Below are 23,344 nucleotides of genomic sequence, written 5' to 3' on the forward strand. Positions count from 1 at the left end.
TTTTGCTATCTTGGGGTGTTGAAAGACAGAAGGTGTTTAATTACTGAATCTTGGAGAATGATTGTGAATGCAGCAGCATGAGCATTTCTTTTGCAATTGACAACTATAATAAATCTTAGTGATCAGGATATTCCTCCATCAATCCTCTGTTGTCAGAATTAATGACTTCTATATGTCTCCTATGAACAGCAAACTATCTTTCCCTTCTTTTTTTTCAGCAATTTTTCAAAGCCAAAAAGCTCACATGGGGAGTTAATTTCTCTTCGTGAGTAGCTCTCTTTGGTTTAGGTCAGGTCGCAAAACAATGATGTAGCATTTTGGGAGGAATATGCATCCCAGTAATGCAGCGCTGGAGGACAAGATGGAGAAGACCTCCACAGCTACCATGGCTTTTCCCTTTGTGCTCAGATAGGCTGGAAAGAAGGAGATCCAAACACTGCAAAAGGCCAACATGCTGAAGGTGATGAACTTGGCTTCGTTAAAGCTGTCAGGTAATTTACGGGCAAGAAAAGCCACAATAAAGCTGGCAATAGCCAAGATACCCATGTAGCCCAAGACACAGTAGAAGAAGGAAGCTGACCCCTCATTGCATTGTAAAATCATTTCCTGGAGCTCTGAATGCATGTCCAACTCAGGAAATGGGGGAAATGTTGACAACCAAAGAATAGAAAGAAACACCTGGATGATAGAGCAAGAAAGCACAATAGAAAAGGCCAATCTTTTCCCCACCCATCTCCTTATCTGAGATCCTGGTTTATTGGCCATGAAAGCCACAACTACAGTGATCGTTTTGGCCAGTACACTAGAAATGGCCACTGAAAAAGTGACACCAAACATTGATTGTCGGAGAAGGCAGGTCACTTTGCCAGGTTGGCTGAGGAAGAACAAAGAGGAGAGAAAACAGAGCAGAAGAGAGACAAGCAGGATGTAGGTGAGGGACCGGTTATTGGCTTTGACAATGGGAGTATCTCTGTGCTTAATAAAAGTTCCAAGAACCCAAGATGTCAAGAAGAAAAAACAGAGAGCCGTTGAGGCTAAACCAATTCCTGAGGTTTTTTCAAAAGTTAGAAAGACCAGCAATTTCAGAATACATCCTCTCTTTTCTTTATTTGGATAATGATCTTCTGGACATTCAAAGCAATGTTCCATATCTGGAGGAAAAGTAAAGGAGTTTTATCATCTATGCATTCCATAATATTGAAAAAAAACCTTATTAATTTTATGCATCAAGTAGTTTATTAAAGTTTACTTAACTCTAATGAAAAATAGTAGAATTCCTATCCTACCATTTTGATTTGAAATCTTCCCTTCTGGGCATTGAACACAGTCATAGCAGCAGAACGGATCTCCCTCAATCCCTTTCTTCCAGGATCCAGGAAAACAAGGGTCATTACATGTAGAAAGTGGACGAACCTGGTGATATTCATAAAAGGTTTTGAAAGGAGAGATGTTTAAAACAGTTTGCAATTTTTATCAAATATGCAAGGAAATTATTTTTGACTTCCTAAAGAAATGCTGAATTTATCAATTTCATTAACAACTTTAAAAAGATGTAGAAAGGACAGTACTGTAGAAAATGTGCTGTTTGAAGGGTAAATAATTGCACAGGGTGACAATTTCATAGAAAAAAAGCCACTCTTGTGATTTCAAATGCAAATGCAAATGCAAACCAAGTATGCAAACATGGCTTTTGTATTGTAATATGTTTGATGAATGCTTGATAGTCAAGAACATTTGAATAGAGTGTGCCACTGTTTATTTTAAAAAAACCGAAAATCAGATTTCTAAATGTATAATGTTCAGTATCAGATCATAATGGATTAAAACATGTTTGATGCAATAATTCAAAACCTGGTTAAACTTTGGGTTCCAGAATATCACATCTTCATCTATAAATAATTCCTTCACTTTTGCAGCCTGAAGATCCAGCTTTCCACCTCTAACTCTCTGAAAGGATCTGTTTGGAAAAGTGATCAAGTTGATGATATCAAATCCACCTGTCGCTTCTCCTTTCTCATTCAGGAATACTCTCTCCCCAGCTGAATTGTTAAAAGAAATGCCTTGAAGAAATGAATGGAGCTACTTGAAAGGGAATGAAAGAGAGAGGCAATTGAAAGCAATATAACAGAGAAGAGGACAACATATTCAATTCTGACTAATTTGTTTTAGCCAGATTTTACAATTTGACACTCAAGCACTGTTTGATTGACAGATAAGAGGTAGAGATTATAACATAGGTTTGTTTCATACAATGGATGCCACATTTAAGAAGGACTACTACTTTATCCCCCTAAATATCCGATAGAGACAGAAAGCTAAACTGTTACTCATGAAAAATTCATGAGCCACACAGAAAGATCTTGGAGAATTGATTATTTTTGGAGAAGACAATGATAAGTAATCTAAACGATCATTTGAACTATCTTTTATTGTGCAAGCTATGTTGATTTATTAAATAACTCCTACCGACACCTAAACCAGGGGTTTCATAGCAGCTTCTGGATGACCACAAAAGCAGAATACCTGAATGACAGCATAATAACAGAAACTGATTTTTCTGTATCTATTTTAAACAGAACAGTATAACAGAGTTGGAAGGGACATTGGAGGTCTTCTAGTAGAACACTTTGCCCAAGGAGAAGAGCCTACAACAATTCAGACACATGACTCCAATTTCTTCATAAAAATCTCCAATTATGGAGGTCTCAGGGCTTCTGAAGGCAAGTTTTTACACCAATTATTTTTTTTTATTTCTTTTTGTCACAACAATATACACAAACAATTGTCATAGATAAAACAACACAATTGAAGAATATATATATATATATATATATATATTTGTTTCATACAATGGATGCCACATTTAAGAAGGACTACTACTTTATCCCCCTAAATATCCGATAGAGACAGAAAGCTAAACTGTTACTCATGAAAAATTCATGAGCCACACAAAAAGAGAATTGATTATTTTTGGAAGAGACAATGAAAAGTAATCTAAATTATCATTTTAACTATCTCCTATTGTGCAAGCTATGGTGATTTATTAAATAACTCCTACCGACACCTAAACCAGGGGTTTCATAGCAGCTTCTGGATGACCACAAAAGCAGAATACCTGAATGACAGCATAATAACAGAAACTGATTTTTCTGTATCTATTTTAAACAGAACAGTATAACAGAGTTGGAAGGGACATTGGAGGTCTTCTAGTAGAACACTTTGCCCAAGGAGAAGAGCCTACAACAATTCAGACACATGACTCCAATTTCTTCATAAAAATCTCCAATTATGGAGGTCTCAGGGCTTCTGAAGGCAAGTTTTTACACCAATTATTTTTTTTTATTTCTTTTTGTCACAACAGTATACACAAACAATTGTCATAGATAAAACAACACAATTGAAGAATATATATATATATATATATATATATATATTTGTTTTCTGAGGTTTTCACGGGTGTTTGTATATAGGTCTTTGGTTGTTCGGGTTTTCTCCCGTGTAAAATTGGAAGTGTCTTGGCGACGTTTCGACGAAGTCTCATTCGTCATCTTCAGGCTTCAGCTTCGTGCTTCTGGGAGCAATGTGTGATCGCAGCTGTTTCTTCCTTTTAACAGAAGAATAAGTGCACGCATTGAAGAACACAAGAACTCATTCAAAAAAGAGGAACCAACTTCTTCCCTGGTCCAACACTTTAAAGTCACAGGACATGATATTGACTTTAAAGAAATGCTGAATTTATCAATTTCTTCATAAAATCTCCAATTATGGAGGTCTCAGGGCTTCTGAAGGCAAGTTTTACACCAATTATTTTTTTATTTCTTTTGTCACAACAATATACACAAACAATTGTCATAGATAAAACAACACAATTGAAGAATATATATATATATATATATATATATATATATATATATATATATATATATATATATATATATATATATATATATATATATATATATTTGTTTTCTGAGGTTTTCACGGGTGTTTGTATATAGGTCTTTGGTTGTTGGGTTTTCTCCGTGTAAAATTGGAAGTGTCTTGGCGACGTTTGACGAAGTCTCATTCGTCATCTTCAGGCTTCAACCGTGCTTCTGGGAGCAATGTGATCGCAGCTGTTTCTTCCTTTTAACTGCTAGTGGGGTTTGAACTGATTGGGTGGGAGCTTGGCTGTGCTCTGATTGGCTGGGGTTTTTCTGTGCTCTGATTGGCTGGGGGTGTGTCTGTGTTGGTGGGGGCTTGGTTGTGCACAGATTAGACTGAGCACAACCAAGCCCCACCAACACAGGACACACCCCAGCCAATCAGAGCACAGAAAAACCCCAGCCAATCAGAGCACAGCCAAGCTCCCACCCAATCAGTTCATACCCCACTAGCAGTTAAAGGAAGAAACAGCTATGCAGCTCACCAGCTCAAATCCCCTGCAGCACAGACCAGACTGAGCACAACCAAGACCTATATATATATAATATATATATATATATATATATATATATGTTTTCTGAGGTTTTCACGAGTGTTTGTATATAGGTCTTTGGTTGTTCGGGTTTTCTCCGTGTAAAATTGGAAGTGTCTTGGCGGCGTTTGTGAAGTCTCATTCGTCATCTTCAGGCTTCAGCTTCGTGCTTCTGGGAGCAATGTGTGATCGCAGCTGTTTCTTCCTTTTAACAGAAGAATAAGGGCACGCGTTGAAGAACACAAGAACTCATTCAAAAAAGAGGAACCAACTTCTTCCTGGTCCAACACTTTAAAGTCACAGGACATGATATTGACTTTAAAAGACCAGAACTATCGCCAAAACTGAACACTTTAACAACAGAATAATCAGAGAAGCCATTGAGATAGAAAACGCCCACACAGCATGAACAAACGAGATGACACCTCCGCCTACCAGCCATTTGGAAACCCGCCTTATTGACAAACGAGTCCCTAACACGAGGAATGACACCAGACCCACACTCACAAGGTCCACACAGGATGTCACCACCGCACATCCACCCAGAAAGCAGACCCAAACCCACACTGATCATGAAGCACGACCAAGGACCAGAAGCCAGACCGCAGCTGCAACATTAGCCATTTCAAACCCCTCCAATCCATTCATGCAGCAGACTGACACCCACTATGAAGATGTAGCACGACCACAAAGCCAAACAACAGCTATGCAGCTCACCAGCTCAAATCCCCCTGCAGCACAGACCAGACTGAGCACAAACAACGCCCCCCCCACACAGGACACACCCCAGCCAATCAGAGCACAGAAAAACCCCATCCAATCAGAGCACAGCCAAGCTCCCACCCAATCAGTTCAAACCCCACTAGCAGTTAAAGGAAGAAACAGCTGCGATCACACATTGCTCCCAGAAGCACGAAACTGAAGCCTGAAGATGACGAATGAGACTTGTCGAAACGTCGCCAAGACACTTCCAATTTTACACGGAGAAAACCCGAACAACAAAGACCTATATATATATATATATATATATATATATATATATATATATATATATATATATATATATATATATATATATATATATATATATATATATATAAAAAAATATGCATCAACTATATTAATTTGATATAATGAAGGAACAATAGGACAGGAACAGTAGGCACTATTGTGCTCTTATGCACGCCCCTTATAGTCCTCTTAGGAATGGGGTGAGGTCAATAGTAGACAGTTTTTGGTTGAAGATTTTGGGATTTTGAGTAGAGACTATGGAGTCAGGTAATGAATTCTTCTCACTGTCAATAAATTCTTCCTTATTTTTATTTTTGTCTCATACTTAAGAATAGAATAGAATAGAGACGACTTCCGGTGTCCAGCGGCAACGGACGTCTGGAAGGCTTCTCTTGCCTCCAGCGCCCGAATCCGGCCGCCGCCGAGGCCCTCAGGGGCCAGGTGTTCCGAAAAGGACACCTGCCGCACGGACGGCTCGCCAGGGTCTCCCAGCCGACATACAGGACTGTGGGGACCGATGCTGGCGCCCTAGGCTTGGCGGGGTTTGAGGCCACAGGCGCGGCCATTATTTTGGTCGTCGCCTGGGCGCTGTGCCCGTGACACCGGGCATTGGATTTATAACTGCAGCAGCCTGGTGGTGAACAGGAACGGAGAAGAATTGAGGAGGAGAAGGAAGGGAATATCGGTAAACGTGAGTGGAGTGCTCCGGAGTGCGGGGGTTTTTCTCCCCTGCGGTTGGAAGGAGCACGAGTTATTCTGGAGAGGAGAACTTAAAATAAGAAGATTACCGGTTTTGTGGAGCTCTGGAGAGAAGAGGTGATGGAGAAATTTAGGAGGGAAGGTTTGAGGCCCCCTCCTTCTGGGGAACAGTGGTGGCGCCCAGCTTCCGCCTTCACTATGAGAATTTTGATGACATCACTTCCTTCGGCTTCCTGGTTGACTAACTGTACTCTGGACTCGTTGCTCCTGTGAGTGCCCCTGGTGGATCCGGAGGAAATTACAAGGATACTGTGCCTGCCTGAGGATTTTGTATTTTTTTTCCTTAATGGCAAAGGTCAGAGACCAACTGCTGGAGAGATGGAGAGAATTTTGGAAAAGTTATCTAATATGGACAAGAAATTGATGAAATAAGAGCAGAAATTGTGACTATCCAAAAGGATTTAAAGGATACTCAACAAGTTTCAGCAGAAAACAAGCAGAAAGTGGAAGGTTTGAGGGTGAGATCGGGCAGTGCAGAAAAGAGAGGCGACAGGCAATGCTGTGCTGATCATGAAGCACGACCAAGGACCAGAAGCCAGACCGCAGCTGCAACATTAGCCATTTCAAACCCCTCCAATCCATTCATGCAGCAGACTGACACCCACTATGAAGATGTAGCACGACCACAAAGCCAAACAACAGCTATGCAGCTCACCAGCTCAAATCCCCCTGCAGCACAGACCAGACTGCGCACAACCAAGCCCCACCAACACAGGACACACGCCCAGCCAATCAGAGCACAGAAAAACCCCCATCCAATCAGAGCACAGCCAAGCTCCCACCCAATCAGTTCAAACCCCCACTAGCAGTTAAAAGGAAGAAACAGCTGCGATCACACATTGCTCCCAGAAGCACGAAACTGAAGCCTGAAGATGACGAATGGGACTTTTCGAAACGTCGCCAAGACACTTCCAATTTTACAGGAAAAGAACAACCAAAGACCTATATATATATATATATATATATATATATATATATATATATATATATATATATATATATATATATATATATATATATATATATATATATGTAAAAAAAATATGCATCAACTATATTAATTTGATATAATGAAGGGAACAATAGGACAGGAACAGTAGGCACTATTGTGCTCTTATGCACGCCCCTTATAGTCCTCTTAGGAATGGGGTGAGGTCAATAGTAGACAGTTTTTGGTTGAAGATTTTGGGATTTTGAGTAGAGACTATGGAGTCAGGTAATGAATTCTTCTCACTGTCAATAAATTCTTCCTTATTTTTATTTTTGTCTCATACTTAAGAATAGAATAGAATAGAGACGACTTCCGGTGTCCAGCGGCAACGGACGCCTGGAAGGCTTCTCTGCCTCCAGCGCCCGAATCCGGCCGCCGAGGCCCTCAGGGGCCAGGTGTTCCGAAAGGACACCTGCCGCACGGACGGCTCGCCAGGGTCTCCCAGCCGACATACAGGACTGTGGGGACCGATGCTGGCGCGCCCTAGGCTTGGCGGGGTTTGGAGGCCACAGGCGCGGCCATTATTTTGGTCGTCGCCTGGGCGCTGTGCCCGTGACACGGGGCATTGGATTTATAACTGCAGCAGCCTGGTGGTGAACAGGAACGGAGAAGAATTGAGGAGGAGAAGGAAGGGAATATCGGTAAACGTGAGTGGAGTGCCCGGAGTGCGGGGGTTTTTCTCCCCTGCGGTTGGAAGGAGCACGAGTTATTCTGGAGAGGAGAACTTAAAATAAGAAGATTACCGGTTTTGTGGAGCTCTGGAGAAGAGGTGATGGAGAAATTTAGGAGGGAAGGTTTGAGGCCCCCTCCTTCTGGGGAACAGTGGTGGCGTCCAGCTTCCGCCTTCACTATGAGAATTTTGATGACATCACTTCCTTGACTTCCTGGTTGACTAACTGTACTCTGGACTCGTTGCTCCTGTGAGTGCCCCTGGTGGATCCGGAGGAAATTACAAGGATACTGTGCCTGCCTGAGGATTTTGTATTTTTTTCCTTAATGGCAAAGGTCAGAGACCAACTGCTGGAGAGATGGAGAGAATTTTGGAAAAGTTATCTAATATGGACAAGAAATTGATGAAATAAGAGCAGAAATTGTGACTATCCAAAAGGATTTAAAGGATACTCAACAAGTTTCAGCAGAAAACAAGCAGAAAGTGGAAGGTTTGAGGGTGAGATCGGGCAGTGCAGAAAAGAGAGGCGACAGGCAATGCTGTGCTTGGACTACAGATGGATAAAATGTCTTATTTCCTTAGGTTTCAAAATTTGGAAGAAGTGGACCAAGAAGACTTGAGAGATGTTGTGACTAAATTGTTGGGAGAATTTCTTGGGAGAGGTGTTGATTTCATGTATTGGGATGTGGATCGAGTTTATAGAGTTAATTCAATATGCACGCATGCAGTTCCCAGAGAGGTTCATGTCAAATTTGTGAGAAGAGAGACGAGAGATGAAATTCTTAGAAAACATAGGAGTGGGGCACTGATTTACAGGGGCAGGAGATAGCCATTCTGAGGCAGATTCCCAGACAGGTACGTGAAAAAGAAAGAAATATTATTTTTGTCAAGCAAATTGTACCAGAAGGAGTGGGCTTCAGATGGCTGATGCCAGAGGGATTGATGATTTTCCGGGAGGGCATTACGAAAAAATCAGTACAATTGCGGAGGCTACGGCCTATGTGGAGGAACACAAAGCCCTCCTGGAATCAGATGACCCAGGAATTGAAGAAGGGGAGGTTATAGATCATGGGGCGGAAGCGGCTGCCGCTGTTGCGGCCCTGGAGTTGGGTCAGGCTGAACCCAGAGTTCTGAGATCCAAAACTAGGAAGTGATAAAGATATTTGGGATTGTGTTGGTTTTCCTTATTCTCTTTTGTACGATATTCTGTTTATTCTTGACCCTTCTTTATTACGTATTTAAAATTTGTAAACTTAGCTACTTCGTGTCACCTGCTTGCCATATGGCTGTTGTATGTGTTAAAAAATTTGAGTAAAATTCTTATTTTAGATAAGAAAAATGAAAATTTACCATACTTGATATGTATTTGTATAAACCTTTTTTTGACTAATAAAAACTTTTTGAATAAAAGAATAGAATAGAATAGAATAGAATTTTTTATTGGCCAAGTGTGATTGGACACACAAGGAATTTGTCTTGGTGCATATGCTCTCAGTGTACATAAAAGAAAAGATACGTTCATCAAGGTACAACATTTACAACACAATTGATGATCAATATATCAATATAAATCATAAGGATTGCCAGCAACAAGTTATAGTCATACAGTCATAAGTGGAAAGAGATTGGCGATGGGAACTATGAAACGATTAATAGTAGTGCAGATTCAGTAAATAGTCTGACAGTGTTGAGGGAATTATTTGTTTAGCAGAGTGATGGCCTTCGGGAAAAAACTGTTCTTGTGTCTAGTTGTTCTGGTGTGCAGTGTTCTATAGCGTCGTTTTGAGGGTAGGAGTTGAAACAGTTTATGTCCAGGATGCGAGGGATCTGCAAATATTTTCACGGCCCTCTTCTTGATTCGTGCAGTATACAGGTCCTCAATGGAAGGCAAGTTGGTAGCAATTATTTTTTCTGCAGTTCTAATTATCCTCTAAGTTGATTCCACATGCAGAAAATCTTAAGAGTTTCCACAATGGGTTCAAAAGATAATTCTACATCAAACTGTTCATTGAAATAAAAGAAGAATCCAATTCAAAGAGAATACCTGCCAAGCCTGCAGATTTGGAAGACCAGCTTTTTTACCCATCTTAGTTTTCTTCCTATTGAAACCCAACATGTGTAGAGCCTGCAAAGCATGAGCCACAGCATAAACAGCATTGAAGATGCTGTAGCTGTGGCCAGTCATTTCCATTTCAAATATAGGTGCAGGAAGATCCTCCAGCTTCATCTCCCCAGTGCATTTCCTACTGTGTATATCTTGTAACTCTGCTTTTGGAAATGAACAATCAAATGATTGCTCCCAAACATTCTGCCGAAATCCGTCTCTGTAGTCTGAAAGAGGATTTATGGTCTGAAGAAATTCCTTGAAACCTACAACCGCTGCTGAGTGAACAGCGAAGGAAATTGTCCCATGGAACATCTTGAGATCTGATGTGATTTGAATGCCCGATAATGCAAAATCCATCTGTGCAGTCATGATCCACACCTTTCTTAATAATGGAGTTTCCTTGCTTTCAGGATCTACTTCATATATGATCATTCTTAGCCATATAATTGTCCAGGCTTCTCCATAAACAAGAAACACATTGGCTTTGCTAGTCCTCATATTCCTGGAAATAATGGAGATTGTGTGATAAAGTTCTGGGAAATCTTCCAAGTGGAGTTGTTGAGCAAGCCTTTCTACGAATGATGAGCATATTCCATTCTCTGAAAGTAAGGGCTGCATTTTTTGTAAGAAATTTTCTCCATTGTTGCTATCAACAGAAAATATCCCAATCCACGTCCACCTGAAATGATGAAGCAGCTGGACAATCCCAATGTACTGATGGTGCTCTTTGGGGACCATGAAATAAAGTGAAGAGAGCTTACTGGTCTGAAATTCTTCTTGTGCTAATGAGCCGTATGTCAGCTAAAAGAAAATCCAACAGTATTCTAATGAGTCTTTAGATCAAATTTAATTTTCCTACCTTGTTTTCATATAAAATATATCCAAGCAACATTTTCCCCTAGCATTCTTTAAAGAATATAGAAACAAATATCTTGCAACTATTTCAAATTTATGTACTAGATCTATTGTTTTAATAGAAGCAATTCAAATATTCAGACCCATGATAGCAATATCAATAGCACTTAGACTTATATACTGCTTTACAGCCTTCTCTAAGCAGTTTACAGGGTCAGCATATTGCCCCCTACAATTTGGGTTTTCATTTGTTCACCTCGGAAGGATAGAAGGCTGAGTCAACCTTGAACATGGTGAGATTTGAACTGTCAAATTGCAGGCAGCTAGCAGGCAGCAGAAGTAACCTGAAACCATTTAAATATGTAACCATTTAGATATGAGCCAGCAGTGTGCAGCAGCTGCTAAAAAAGCCAACACAGTTCTGGGCTGCATAAACAGAGGGATAGAATCAAGATCACGTGGAGTGTTAATACCACTTTGTAATGCCTTGGTAAGGCCACACTTGGAATATTGCATTCAGTTTTGGTCGCCATGATATAAAAAAGATACTGAGACTCTAGAAAGAGTGCAGAGAAGAGCAACAAAGATGATTAGGAGACTGGAGGCTAAAACATATGAAGAACGGTTGCAGGAACTCAGTATGCCTAGTTTAATGAAAAGAAGGACTAGGGGAGACATGATAGCTGTGTTCCAATATCTCAGGGGTTGCCACAAAGAAGAGGGAGTCAGGCTGTTCTCCAAAGCACCTGAGGGTAGAACAAGAAGCAATGGGTGGAAACTGATCAAAGAAAGAAGCAACTTAGAACTAAGGAGAAATTTCCTGACAGTTAGAACAATTAATAAGTGGAACGACTTGCCTTCAGAAGTTGTGAATGCTCCAACACTGGAAATTTTTAAGAAAATGTTGGATAACCATCTGACTGAGATGGTGTAGGGTTTCCTGCCTGGGCAGGGGGTTGGACTAGAAGGCTTCCAAGGTCCCTTCCAACTCTGTTGTTATGTTATGTTAAATACTGCACTCTAACCACTGTACCACCGTGGCTCAGGAACTGATTCTCACTTCCTGTAGTTGGCATTGTAGTTTCAGTAATGAATGAATTAATAGACTTTAAGCAATGCAGAATATCTTAACAGAAACGTAAACCTAATCTTTGATGTGCATTAATTGTTCCATAAGAACAAAAAGATTAAGAATTTTCTTCCTATCCTTTTCAGGACCTACTTGTGGAATCTTGAAGAATCCTATAATTTCAGCTACACATGATGATGTGACAAAATCCAATCCTCCAATGATAGCCACGAGATTCTTCTGGCTATCACATTTGTAGTTAGGGGAAAATTCCTGGGATTTGAAAAGCAGGTCCAGAGTGGTGCGATAGATCATCCTTGCATTGTTGTAACTGTCATAGATGTGGAACCCAAGAGTGACGTTAGGTAAGATTTGTGAGTCCTCATTGATCTCTTTCACAGCAAAGGCCAAGGCAAGGATGTGCTGGTAGAACTTCATTATTACACTGTAAATGATTTAAACACCCCAGTTGAAAAAGGAAGTTGACAATTCTCATAAGGTGGCATCATTTCTATATGAATAACAAATATTTATTTCTGTAATGAAAGTTGGAATGTAATAGATTTTCTAACATTGCTGAACAATTTGCTTTTTCTTCAGTATTTCTATGATTTGCAACAAATAGGTGCTATAAGAAATAAAAATAGTGCTTCTTTCACGATACCACATTCAATTTCTAACAGGTTTTTCACAAAATAAAATATGAATAATTGCCGTATGTGTCAGCTATTTCTTGTATGTATGTTTTGTTCAGAGTGACAAAGCAATTTTTTAAAATAATAATAATAATCTTACGCCTGCTAAATGTTTTTCAATAGATATTTTGCACCCAAAGTTCATACATTACATGATAAATACTTTACCATAAAGTAAAGAGAATTGTTTATTCTCCCATAACTAGAAGCATTTGAAAGACAGAGACTTGGATTAGATATATAGCCAACATTACTCTCATAAGCAATTTTGGGGAAACTGATTAAGATTAGGGTGAAAAAATCCTTACTTTGGTATGTCATAAGATGCTATACAAGGATGTTCCTTAAAATTAATTTTGTGAAGGCTGTAAAAGATGTGGGACATCATCCCACCAATGATGAGGTCGCCAGGTTGGTACCACTCATGTGGAACAAGGAAAGCATCACTTGCAGGGCAGCTCAGAGTCACTATTTTCTTCACCAGAAATATCAGGAGGAGCAACATCGTCACTCTTGAAAATATCTCCGTCTTTCATCCTATCCTACAGGAAACGTTGCATTATTTCAATGATTAATCATGTGTTTAGTAGTAGCAATAGCACTTAGACTTACACTATATGCCACTTTACAGTGCTTTTACAGTCCTCTCTAAGCAGTTGATCCTTGAAGCGGATTGCTTCAAAGTTTATTTCTGAGAGCACACCCAATCAGAATATCCACTATTGGGTATTTCGAGATCCGTGAGAGTGCAGATTTGGTGTCTTAAATATTATCAGAGTTTGAATAGATACTCTGGCAGGGGAGAAGAAAGGGAGGAAACTTGTAGCAATGACTCTGACACACAAGACATTATTATCTTTGTGTCAATTTCCCTGAGGTTCAAGATACTTCGATTGTTGTTCAATTGAAATAGCCTTCTGTGCAGTCCTTGATTTTTTTTTCCTAATTAAGAAATCACGGTGATTCCTATAGGAGACAATTATTTTGTTTTTGATGAGGGAATAAATGGCCGATGTTTAAATGCTTTTTGAAATGCACAGTTGCTAACAAAATGTATAGAGGGTGTACATTTTACAAAACACACCTGATTTTTTTAATTTGTTTTATTTATTTTTTACAATGAATGATACATGCAGTTCATCTTCCATTGTATAGCATTAAGATGCATATATATTTTGGCATTCTCTCATTTTAAGAAGTTCTGTATGATTTCCTTCCAGATCCCTATAGAAGGGAGGGGGACACCTCTATTGTTTCCACAACATTGGGTTGGGTGACATTTTTATTTGAGTTAGCCATGAGCAGGAAATAATTTTTTTCTTCTAGTTGAAAATGCCTACAGCCTTAGATCTTTCTGTTTGTTTCAAACCCTTTGTGGACCAATTCAAGAAAGGGTTTTACTTTTGCTCCATAGTAAAATCTGTGGTCATTTACTCCTCAAAATTTCCAAAGAGAGAAAAGTTGTTCTGATATTTTTTTAAAATTTCTTTGACCTCTCTCTCACACATCCTTTCTTCACTTTCAGTAGAAGTTTTTATTTATTTATTTATTTATTATTTTGATTTATATACCGCCCTTCTCCTGAAGGACTCAGGGCGGTTTACAGCCAGGTAAAAACAAGAATACAAACATTAAAAACATTTTAAAAAACTAAATTCAATTTGGCTAAGAGAGACTAAAAAACTCTAATAAAAACCCCATTAAAACTATCAGGCCAGCCCTGCGCGATGAAACAAAAATGTCTTCAGCTCGCGGCGAAAGGTCCGGAGGTCAGGGAGTTGACGTAACCCTGGAGGGAGCTCGTTCCAGAGGGCAGGAGCCCCCACAGAGAAGGCCCTTCCCCTGGGGGTCGCCAGTCGACATTGTCTGACCGACGGCACCCTGAGGAGACTCTCCCTATGGGAGCGCACTGGTCGATGGGAGTCAATTGGTAGCAGCAGACGGTCCCGTAAATAACCTGGTCCTATGCCATGGAGTGCTTTAAAGGTGGTAACCAACACCTTGAATTGCACCCAGAAGACCACCGGCAGCCAGTGTAGTTTGCGCAGGAGAGGTGTTACATGGGAGCCACGAGTTGACCCCTCTACTACCCGCGCAGCCGCATTCTGGACCAGTTGGAGCCTCCGGGTGCTCTTCAAGGGGAGCCCCATGTAGAGAGCATTGCAGTAGTCCAGGCGGGAAGTGACGAGGGCATGAGTGACCGTGCATAAGGAATCCCGGTCTAGGAAGGGGCACAATTGGTGTATCAGGCGAACCTGATAGAAAGCTCCCCTGGCGACGGCCGTCATATGCTCTTCTAAAGACAGCTGTACATCCAGGAGGATGCCTAGATTGTGGACCCTTTCCAAGAGGGCCAATGACTTGCCCCCAATAGCCAGCAATGGAGTCAGCTGACTGTACCGGGATGCCGGAATCCACAGCTACTCAGTCTTGGAAGGGTTGAGTCGAAGCCTGTTTCATTTTATTGTCATTGATGAACACAACAGAAGTGAAAATCCCATAAACTAACGTGCAGGATTTCTGTATTCATTACAGATATTTCGTTGATGGAGTGGATAAAAGAGAAAAGAGGCAATGGAGCCTAGCATTTAACTCTAACTTAGCTCCCCAGTAAATAAATTTGGGAGTGGAGATTAATCTCAGGAAGAAAAAGAAAACAGGTGCACACACAATCAAATAAACCTGATTTATTGCTTAAAGTCTATGCAGAGGAATCTATTCAATGGATGGTCAGCAGAAAGAGATAAGAATGCTAGATGACCAAAATCTGGTTCAATAGATGTGTTGAAAAGGAGAAAGGATTTAGTTAAGGAATCTTGGAAAATGGTGACAAGACAGCAGCATGAACACTTCCTTTGGAATGGGCGATCGTAATAAATCTTAATAATCATAAATAAGGTAAAAGTAAAGGTTCCCCTCGCACATACGTGCTAATCATTGCCGACTCTAGGGGCAGTGCTCATCTCCGTTTCAAAGCTGAAGAGCCAGCGCTGTCTGATGATGTCTCTGTGATCATGTGGCTGGCATGACTCAATGCCAAAGGTGCACAGAATGCTGTAAATATCATACACAAATTGTTCTTTGACAGAAATAAACACTTCTATGTTCCTATAATTTTATTCAGTATATGTTTCCTATAGACAGCATTCTTTCTATTTCTTTTTCCAGGAATTTCTCAAAGCCAGTAATATGAACTAATTTCTCTTTGTGAGTTGTTCCCTGTGGTTGAGGTCAGGCCGGAAAACAATGATGTAGCACTTTGGCAGGAATATGCATCCCAGTAATGCAGCACTGGAGGCCAAGATGGAGAAGACCTCCACAGCTACCATGGCTTTTCCTTTGGTGCTCAGATAGGCTGGAAAGAAGGAGATCCATACACTGCAAAAGGCCAACATGCTGAAGGTGATGAACTTGGCTTCATTAAAGCTGTCAGGTAATTTACGGGCAAGAAAAGCCACAATAAAGCTGGCAATGGCCAAGATGCCCATGTAGCCCAAGACACAGTAGAAGAAGAAAGTTGAACCCTCATTGCATTGTAAAATCATTTCCTGGTGTTCTGATTGCATGTCCAACTCAGAAAAAGGGGGAGATGTTGACAACCAAAGGATACAAATCCATACTTGTAAGAGAGAGCTGGAAAGCACAATAGAAAAGGCCAATCTTTTTCCCACCCATCTCCTCATCTGAGATCCTGGTTTCGTGGCCATGAAAGCAACAACCACAGTGATGGTTTTAGCCAGTACACTAGAAATGGCTACTGAGAAAGTGACACCAAACATTGATTGTCGGAGAAGGCAGGTCACTTTGCCAGGTTGGCTAAGGAAGAATAAAGAGGAGAGAAAACAGAGCTGAAGAGAGACAAGCAGGGTGTAGGTGAGGGACCGATTGTTGGCTATAACAATGGGAGTATCTCTGTACTTAATAAAAGTTCCAAGTACCCAAGATGTCAGGGAGAAGAAACAAAGAGATGCTGAAGCTAAACCAATTCCTAAGGTTTCTTCAAAGGTTAGAAAGACCACCGGTTTCAAGATACATCCTGTCTTTTCTTTATTTGGATAATGATCTTCTGAACATTCAAAACAGTCATCCATTTCTGGAAGCAAAATCAAGGAATTTGTCATCTAAGCATCCCGATTATTAGAAATTACTAATTACTCATTAATTTTTTGCATTCTAAACTAGTATATTGAAGTCTAATGAAAAATGGTAGAATGCATAACCTACCATTTTGATCTGAAATCTTCCCTTCAGGGCATGGAACACAGTCATAGCAGCAGAATTGATTTCCCTCAATCCCTTTCTTCCAGGATCCAGGGAAACAAGGGTCATTGCATCGAGAAAGTGGAGGAACCTGGTGATAATCATGAGAGGTTTTGAAATTAGAGATACTTAAAACAGTTTGTAATTGTTTTCGCTTCCCAAAAAGATATTGAATTTTTGAACTTCATCAACTTTTCATCAACCCCATTCCTAAGAGTACTATAAGGGGCGTGCATAAGAGCACAATAGTGCCTACCATTCCTGTCCTATTGTTCCCTTCATTATATCAAATTAATATTATTGATGCATATTTTTTACTTATATATTTTCTTCAATACATGTTGTTTTATCTATGACAATTGTTTGCGTATGCTGTTGTGACAAAATAAAATAATAATAAAAAAACTTAAAAAGATGTGGAAATTGCAATGATGTAGGAAAGTTCCTGTTTGAAGGGCCGGCCATGTAAATAATTGCACATAGTGACAATCTCATTGAAAAGTGGCCACTCTAGTGAGTTCTGATTCAAATCCAAACCAAAAATGCAAACATGCCTTTTACATTGTAATACCTTATTGTCAATTTGAGGAATGCCTGATCATTTGATCTTGGAACAAGATTCAAAAAGAATAGGACATTGTTTTTTTTATAAAAGAAATCAGATTTCTATACAGAGTATGTTCAATATGGGATCATAATGGATTACGGTTAGCTGATTAAATAATTCAATACCTGGTTAAAAGCTGGGCTCCAGACAATCACATCTAAGGACCTAAGTTTCCAGAGCCATTCCCAATAGTGAAAGTGATTAACTCAGTGACTGTACAATTTAATCTCCCACTCCTGCTACGTCTGATTTTTCATAGCAGCTTGTTAAAGCCTGCAGTTGGCTCTCAGCTAAGACCGAGGGACCGGGCAGCACCTAAACCGGTTGTGGTACAAGGTTAGACCCACTATGAGGTTAAGAAAATATTGGATTCCAGGTTGCACCAGGATCACTTGCAATATTTAGTTCACTGGAAAGGATATCCTTTGTCTGAGGATACATGGCTATATGGCTACATTGTCTGAGGCTACATGGGATGTAAAAGCAGACAGACTAGTAAATCAGTTCAATGAGAAATTCCCTAATAAGCCAAAGGGCCCCCTGGAGAAGGGGAAGAGGTGGTTAAGAACAGCATTACTAACCCTCTATCCCTTATCTTGGTTCAGGATGTCCTCATCTGCTGAGGGTCGGGTTGCCCGTCAGCCCTGGAGTTATCTTTAAAGAGAGTCTTTAGGGTGCCACAGCAGTGGCTATGCAAGTTGTGGGAATGGCAATGGGGAGGTGAAGATAGGTGGGATGGGTAATCATAAAACATTCTTTTCCTAGGGAGTCAAGGACATCTTGCCAGCAACTGAGAAAGTGGGACGGAAGTTAACTGAAGTTGACAGGGACCTGATTAGACCATGTGATGTAGATGTGAATAGAGGGGAAGGAATTTTGATTTTACTTTGGGTGGGGAAAACGCAGGGATTTTTTTCACGTTTTCCCCAGATGTGCCAAGATGACAATAAATAATAAATTTATACTTTGAGAAAGATGCCTGCCTCGGAGTCTTAATTCTATTGGGGGTGTTACATGGAACTATAACACTGAAATCTTCCCTTCTGGGCATGGAACACAGGCATAGCAGCAGAAGATATTTAAAACAGTTTGTAATTGTTTTTTATTTCCCCCCCAAAATACCGATTTTTTCAACTTTAGCAACTTAAAAAGATGTCAAAATTCTAATGATATAGGAAAAGTCTTGTCTGAACGGTACGGTGTGTAAATAATTGCACATAATAACAATCTCATGGAAAAGTGGCCACTCTAGTGATTTCTGATTCAAATCCAAACCAAAAATGCAAACATCCCTTTTACATTGTACCATCATATTGTCAATTTGAGGAATGCCTGATCATCCACAAGATTTGAAAAGAATATGCCACTCTTTATTTTTTTCAAAAAAAAAAGAAAGAAAGAAAAAAACAGAAATCAGATTCCTAAACAGAAAAGAGACTACGTTTAATATGGGATGAAAATGAATTAAGCTTAGTTGCTTCAATACTTCGATACCTGGTTAAAAGCTGGGTTCCAGACAATCACATCTTCATCCATGAATAATTCTTTCCCTTTTGGAGCCTGGAGATCCATCTTTCCAACTCTAACTCTCTGAAAGGATCTATTTGGAAAAGTGATCAAGTTGGTGATGTCGAATCCACCTGTTGCTTCCCCTTTCTCGTTCAGGAACACTCTCTCCCCAGCTGAATTGTTAAAAGAACTGCCTTGAAGACATGAATGGAGCTATTTGAAAAAGAATGAAAGAGAGAGGGAGTTGAATACAATGTAGTAGAGAGGAGAACACTATATTCAAGTTTTATTGACTCATTCTTCCCAGTCCTATAACAATTATTAGAAATTTAATAATTGATAATTCATAGTTATGTACAGTACATAGCCATTCTATTATTAATTTGATATTATTTTAAGGAAAAATAAGAATGAACTAAAGCAGAATGAAAATAGGATGTTGGGATTACTGAAAGTCCTTCAGTTGTGATTCAGGTTTATTTCTTAAACAATAATGAAACCAAGACCTTAGCTAATCATCCCTCAATGGCATAAAGATATTTTGAAATATGATAAATTTTCTTTAGCCAGATTTGAAAATTGGAGACTCATTATTTGATAGAGGTGAGATAGAGATTATTGCAAACATAAGGTTCTTCCAATTTTTGAGAAGAATCTATTAATTCATTCTCCTTAAATTCTGTTAAGGACAGAAAGATCAGCTTCTTAATGTGAAACATTCATGAGTCAGAAAGAAGTATTTGGATAATTGATTATTTTTGGAGGAAATAATGAAAATTATCATTTTAAATATATCTTATTTTACAAATTATGATAATCCCTACATAATTCCTTCTGATACCTAAAGCATGATAAAAGGTAGAGAGAGACATACTGGATTTATTGTAATTCCCACTAACAAAGAGAAATGAAAGGAGATGAAGTTACAGGAATGTTCAGTACGAGAGACCATGCAATAACTTGAATTTAATATTATGCAAGCAAAAGCAATAGAACAAAATCAAACTGGAGTCTTGGACTTCAAGAAAGAAATTATATAATTCTATAATTAATTAGAGATAAATTAAAGATTATATCCATGGATTAGGATTCTCAAAGAGAAAACAACCCAAGAAGCCTTGGAAAATTTGAAAAGGGAGATTATAAAAGCCCAGTCTAGCACAATTCCAATAAACAAGAAAAATAAGTGGGTTCCAAAGATAATTCTACATCAAACTTCTCACTGAAATAAATGAAGTGTCTAGAGTAGAAAGAATACCTGAAAAGGCTGGAGATCTGGGTGGTCAGATTTTTTACCAATCATAGCTTTTTTTCTATTAAAACGTAATGTGTACAGAGCCTGCAAAGCATGAGCCACAGCATAAACAGCATTGTAGACACTGTAACTTTGGCCAGTCATTTCTATTTCAAACAAAGGTGAAGGAAGATATTCTAACTTCTTTTGTCCAGTGCATGGATTACTCTGCATTTCTTGTAATTCTGGTTTTGGAAATGAACAATCAAATGATTGTTCCCAAACATCATGCAGAAACCCGTCTCTGGAGACTGAAAGAGGATTGATGGTCTGAAGAAATTCCTTGAAACCGGCAACTGCTGTTGAATGAACAGTAAAGGAAATAGCCCCATGGAACATCTGGAGATCCCAACTGACTTGAAATCCAGATAATATGAAATCAATCTGTGCAGTCATGATCCACACCTTTCTAAATAATGCAATTTCCCTGCTTTCAGGATCTGTCATAAATGTGACAAATTGTAGCCAGATAATTGCCCATGATTCTCCATAAACAAGAAATGCATTAGCTTTGCTATTCATTATATTAATAGAAATAACTGAGATTGTTTGATAAAGTCCTGGGAAGTCTTCCACATGAATTAGTTGTGAAAATCTTTCTATGAACGATGAGCAGATTCCATTCTCTGAAAGTAAGGGCAGCATTTTCTTTAAGAAATTTTCTCCATTGTTGTTATTAAATGCAAAAATCCCAATCCATGTCCACTTGAAATGGAGAAGCAGCTGGATAATCCCAATGTACTGATGGTCCTCTTTGGGGACCATGAAATAAAGTGAAGAGAGTTTACTGGTCTCAAATGCATCTTGGGCTAATGAGCCATATGTCAGCTATAAGAAGGTGGAATAGTATTCTATTGAAATGTTAAATCATATCTATTTTTTCTTATCTAGTTTTCTTATGAAATACATCCATGGAACATTTTCCTTAGACTTCTTCTAAACATTACTGTAGAAAGGAATTATTATTATTTCTCTCAGATATGGAATACTGCAGATACTTACTTCCTGTATTTGGTATTATAGTTTCATAACTGAATGCTAATAAGTAAACCATAAGCCATGCAGATCATCTTAACACAAACCTAAACCTAATCTTTCATGCTCATTATATATTCCACCACAACAACAAAATATAGAATTTCCCTCCTCAACCTCATCACAGCTTACTTGTGGTATCTTGAAGAAACCTTTAAGTTCACCTATATAAGACGATGTTTCAAAATCCAATCCTCCAATGATAGCCATGAGATTCTTCTGGCTATCACATTTGTAGTTAGGGACAAATTCCTGGGATTTGAAAAGCAGGTCCAGGGTGGTGCGATAGGTCATCCTCGCATTTAGGTAACTGTCATAGATGTGGAACCCAAGAGTGATGTTAGGTAAGATCTGGGAGTCCTCATTGATTTTCCTGACAGCAAAAGCCAAGGCAAGGACGTGTTGGTGAAATTTTGTGATTACGCTGCAAATATTTGAAATACCCCAGTTAAAAAAAGTAAGTTGACAATTCTCATCATTTCTCTATGAATAACAAACATTTCTTTCTCTGACAGTAGTAAAAAGATCATCACTTTTTCTAAAGTTCTTAATAATTTCTTTGGAGGGATCCCTGGTACTCTCTTAGCTGGGTAGCTTTCTTGCAAACATTTCATCACCCAAAGTAGATAATATCATCACTGCCTGGCACTTAGGATGTTATCTAGTTTGGATAATGAAATGTCTGCAAAAAAAATATCCAATCTCAGAGAGCACCAAAGATCCTTCATTTCAACCCTAAGCTGCAAATATTGTTCTTTATTGGTAATTTCTACAGAGTTCAAATTTACTTTTTACATAATATTTCCATGACTTGCAACAAATACATACCGCAACAAATACAAGTCGTGACTTTTTTCAAAATGCTCTATTTTCTACAAGATTTTCAGAAAATATTACACGACTACATTAATCAGGTGTCACACATTTGCTGTAATGTATCTTTGGTGAGGAGCGATAATGCCAAACCTTTTAAAAAATTACCTTAACCTCAGTAGATGTTCAACAAGGTGAGTGAAAGTCCGGTGCTGGTGAATAGCGCAGGCTGATAAAGCCTGTTATTAAGAACACAAAGCCTGCAATTACTGCAGGTTCAAGCCCGGCCCAAGGTTGACTCAGCCTTCCATCCTTTATAAGGTAGGTAAAATGAGGACCCAGATTGTTGGGGGGGCAATAAGTTGACTTTGTAAAAATATAGAAATAGAATGAGACTATTGCCTTATACACTGTAAGCCGCCCTGAGTCTTCGGAGAAGGGCGGGGTATAAATGTAAACAAAAAAAAGAAAGTCTTTAAAAAAAATGTAAAGAAAAATATTTGTTCTATCAGAACCAGATGCATTTGAAAGACACAGAAAGCACAGATTACATAAAAAAAAAGATTAGTGCACAAACAGCTTTTACTCATATGAGGGATTTTGGAGTTTGGCTAAGATTAGATAGCGAAGAAAAATTCTTACATTGGTACCTCGTAAGGTGTCCTAGCAGGGTTTTTATCAAATTTTATTTCATAAAAGTGGTAAACGATGTGAGACGCCATCCCACCAATGGTGAAGTCTCCAGGCTGGTACCACTCATGTGGAACAAGGAAAGCATCACTTGCAGGGCAGCTCAGAGTCCCTACTTTATGCACCAAAAACATCAGAAGAAACATCTTCATGCTCTTGTTACTGTGCAGACGTTTTATCTTCTGTTCTTCCCATAAGAAAGTATATATATTCCAACATTTCATCTAAGGATTAATCAAAGGACTACATTTGAGAATGCATTTAACGAGAAAGTCTATCACTTTCTATTGCAAGATCCATCTGAGTACAAATTTGTATCTTGAATATCAGAAGGATTTGAACAGATACTCTGGCAGAAAAAAACAGAGGGTAGAAATTTGAAGCAATGAATCTGACAAAACTCTTAATACCCGTTGTGCCAATCTCCCAGTGGTTCAAGACTTACTTTATAGGCAAACAAACGTCTTGACAGTTGTTGAATATAAATACCCTTCTGTGCAGCCTTTGATGCTTAGGCCATATG

At 39.1% G+C, this 23,344-nt stretch overlaps 2 protein-coding genes across 2 annotated transcripts; both read right to left on the bottom strand.

Moving 5' to 3' along the window:
* Positions 1–252: 252 nt before the first annotated feature.
* LOC131197006 (vomeronasal type-2 receptor 26-like) lies at positions 253–12,356 on the bottom strand. Its single transcript, XM_058180557.1, has 4 exons — positions 12,072–12,356; positions 9,932–10,795; positions 1,287–1,413; positions 253–1,151 (listed from the first exon to the last, which is right to left on the bottom strand). The coding sequence occupies exons 1-4, from the start codon at positions 12,354–12,356 to the stop codon at positions 253–255; spliced, it is 2,175 nt and encodes a 724-aa protein (XP_058036540.1).
* Positions 12,357–15,807: 3,451 nt separating this feature from the next.
* Positions 15,808–22,973, bottom strand: LOC131197007 (vomeronasal type-2 receptor 26-like). The gene is made up of 6 exons (XM_058180558.1): positions 22,774–22,973; positions 21,451–21,742; positions 20,248–21,111; positions 18,975–19,202; positions 16,838–16,964; positions 15,808–16,706 (listed from the first exon to the last, which is right to left on the bottom strand). Exons 1-6 carry the CDS (start codon positions 22,971–22,973, stop codon positions 15,808–15,810), a joined length of 2,610 nt encoding a protein of 869 aa, XP_058036541.1.
* Positions 22,974–23,344: the final 371 nt, after the last annotated feature.

The sequence above is a fragment of the Ahaetulla prasina genome, chromosome 4 (genome assembly GCF_028640845.1).
Source record: "Ahaetulla prasina isolate Xishuangbanna chromosome 4, ASM2864084v1, whole genome shotgun sequence".
Classification (NCBI taxonomy): domain Eukaryota; kingdom Metazoa; phylum Chordata; class Lepidosauria; order Squamata; family Colubridae; genus Ahaetulla; species Ahaetulla prasina.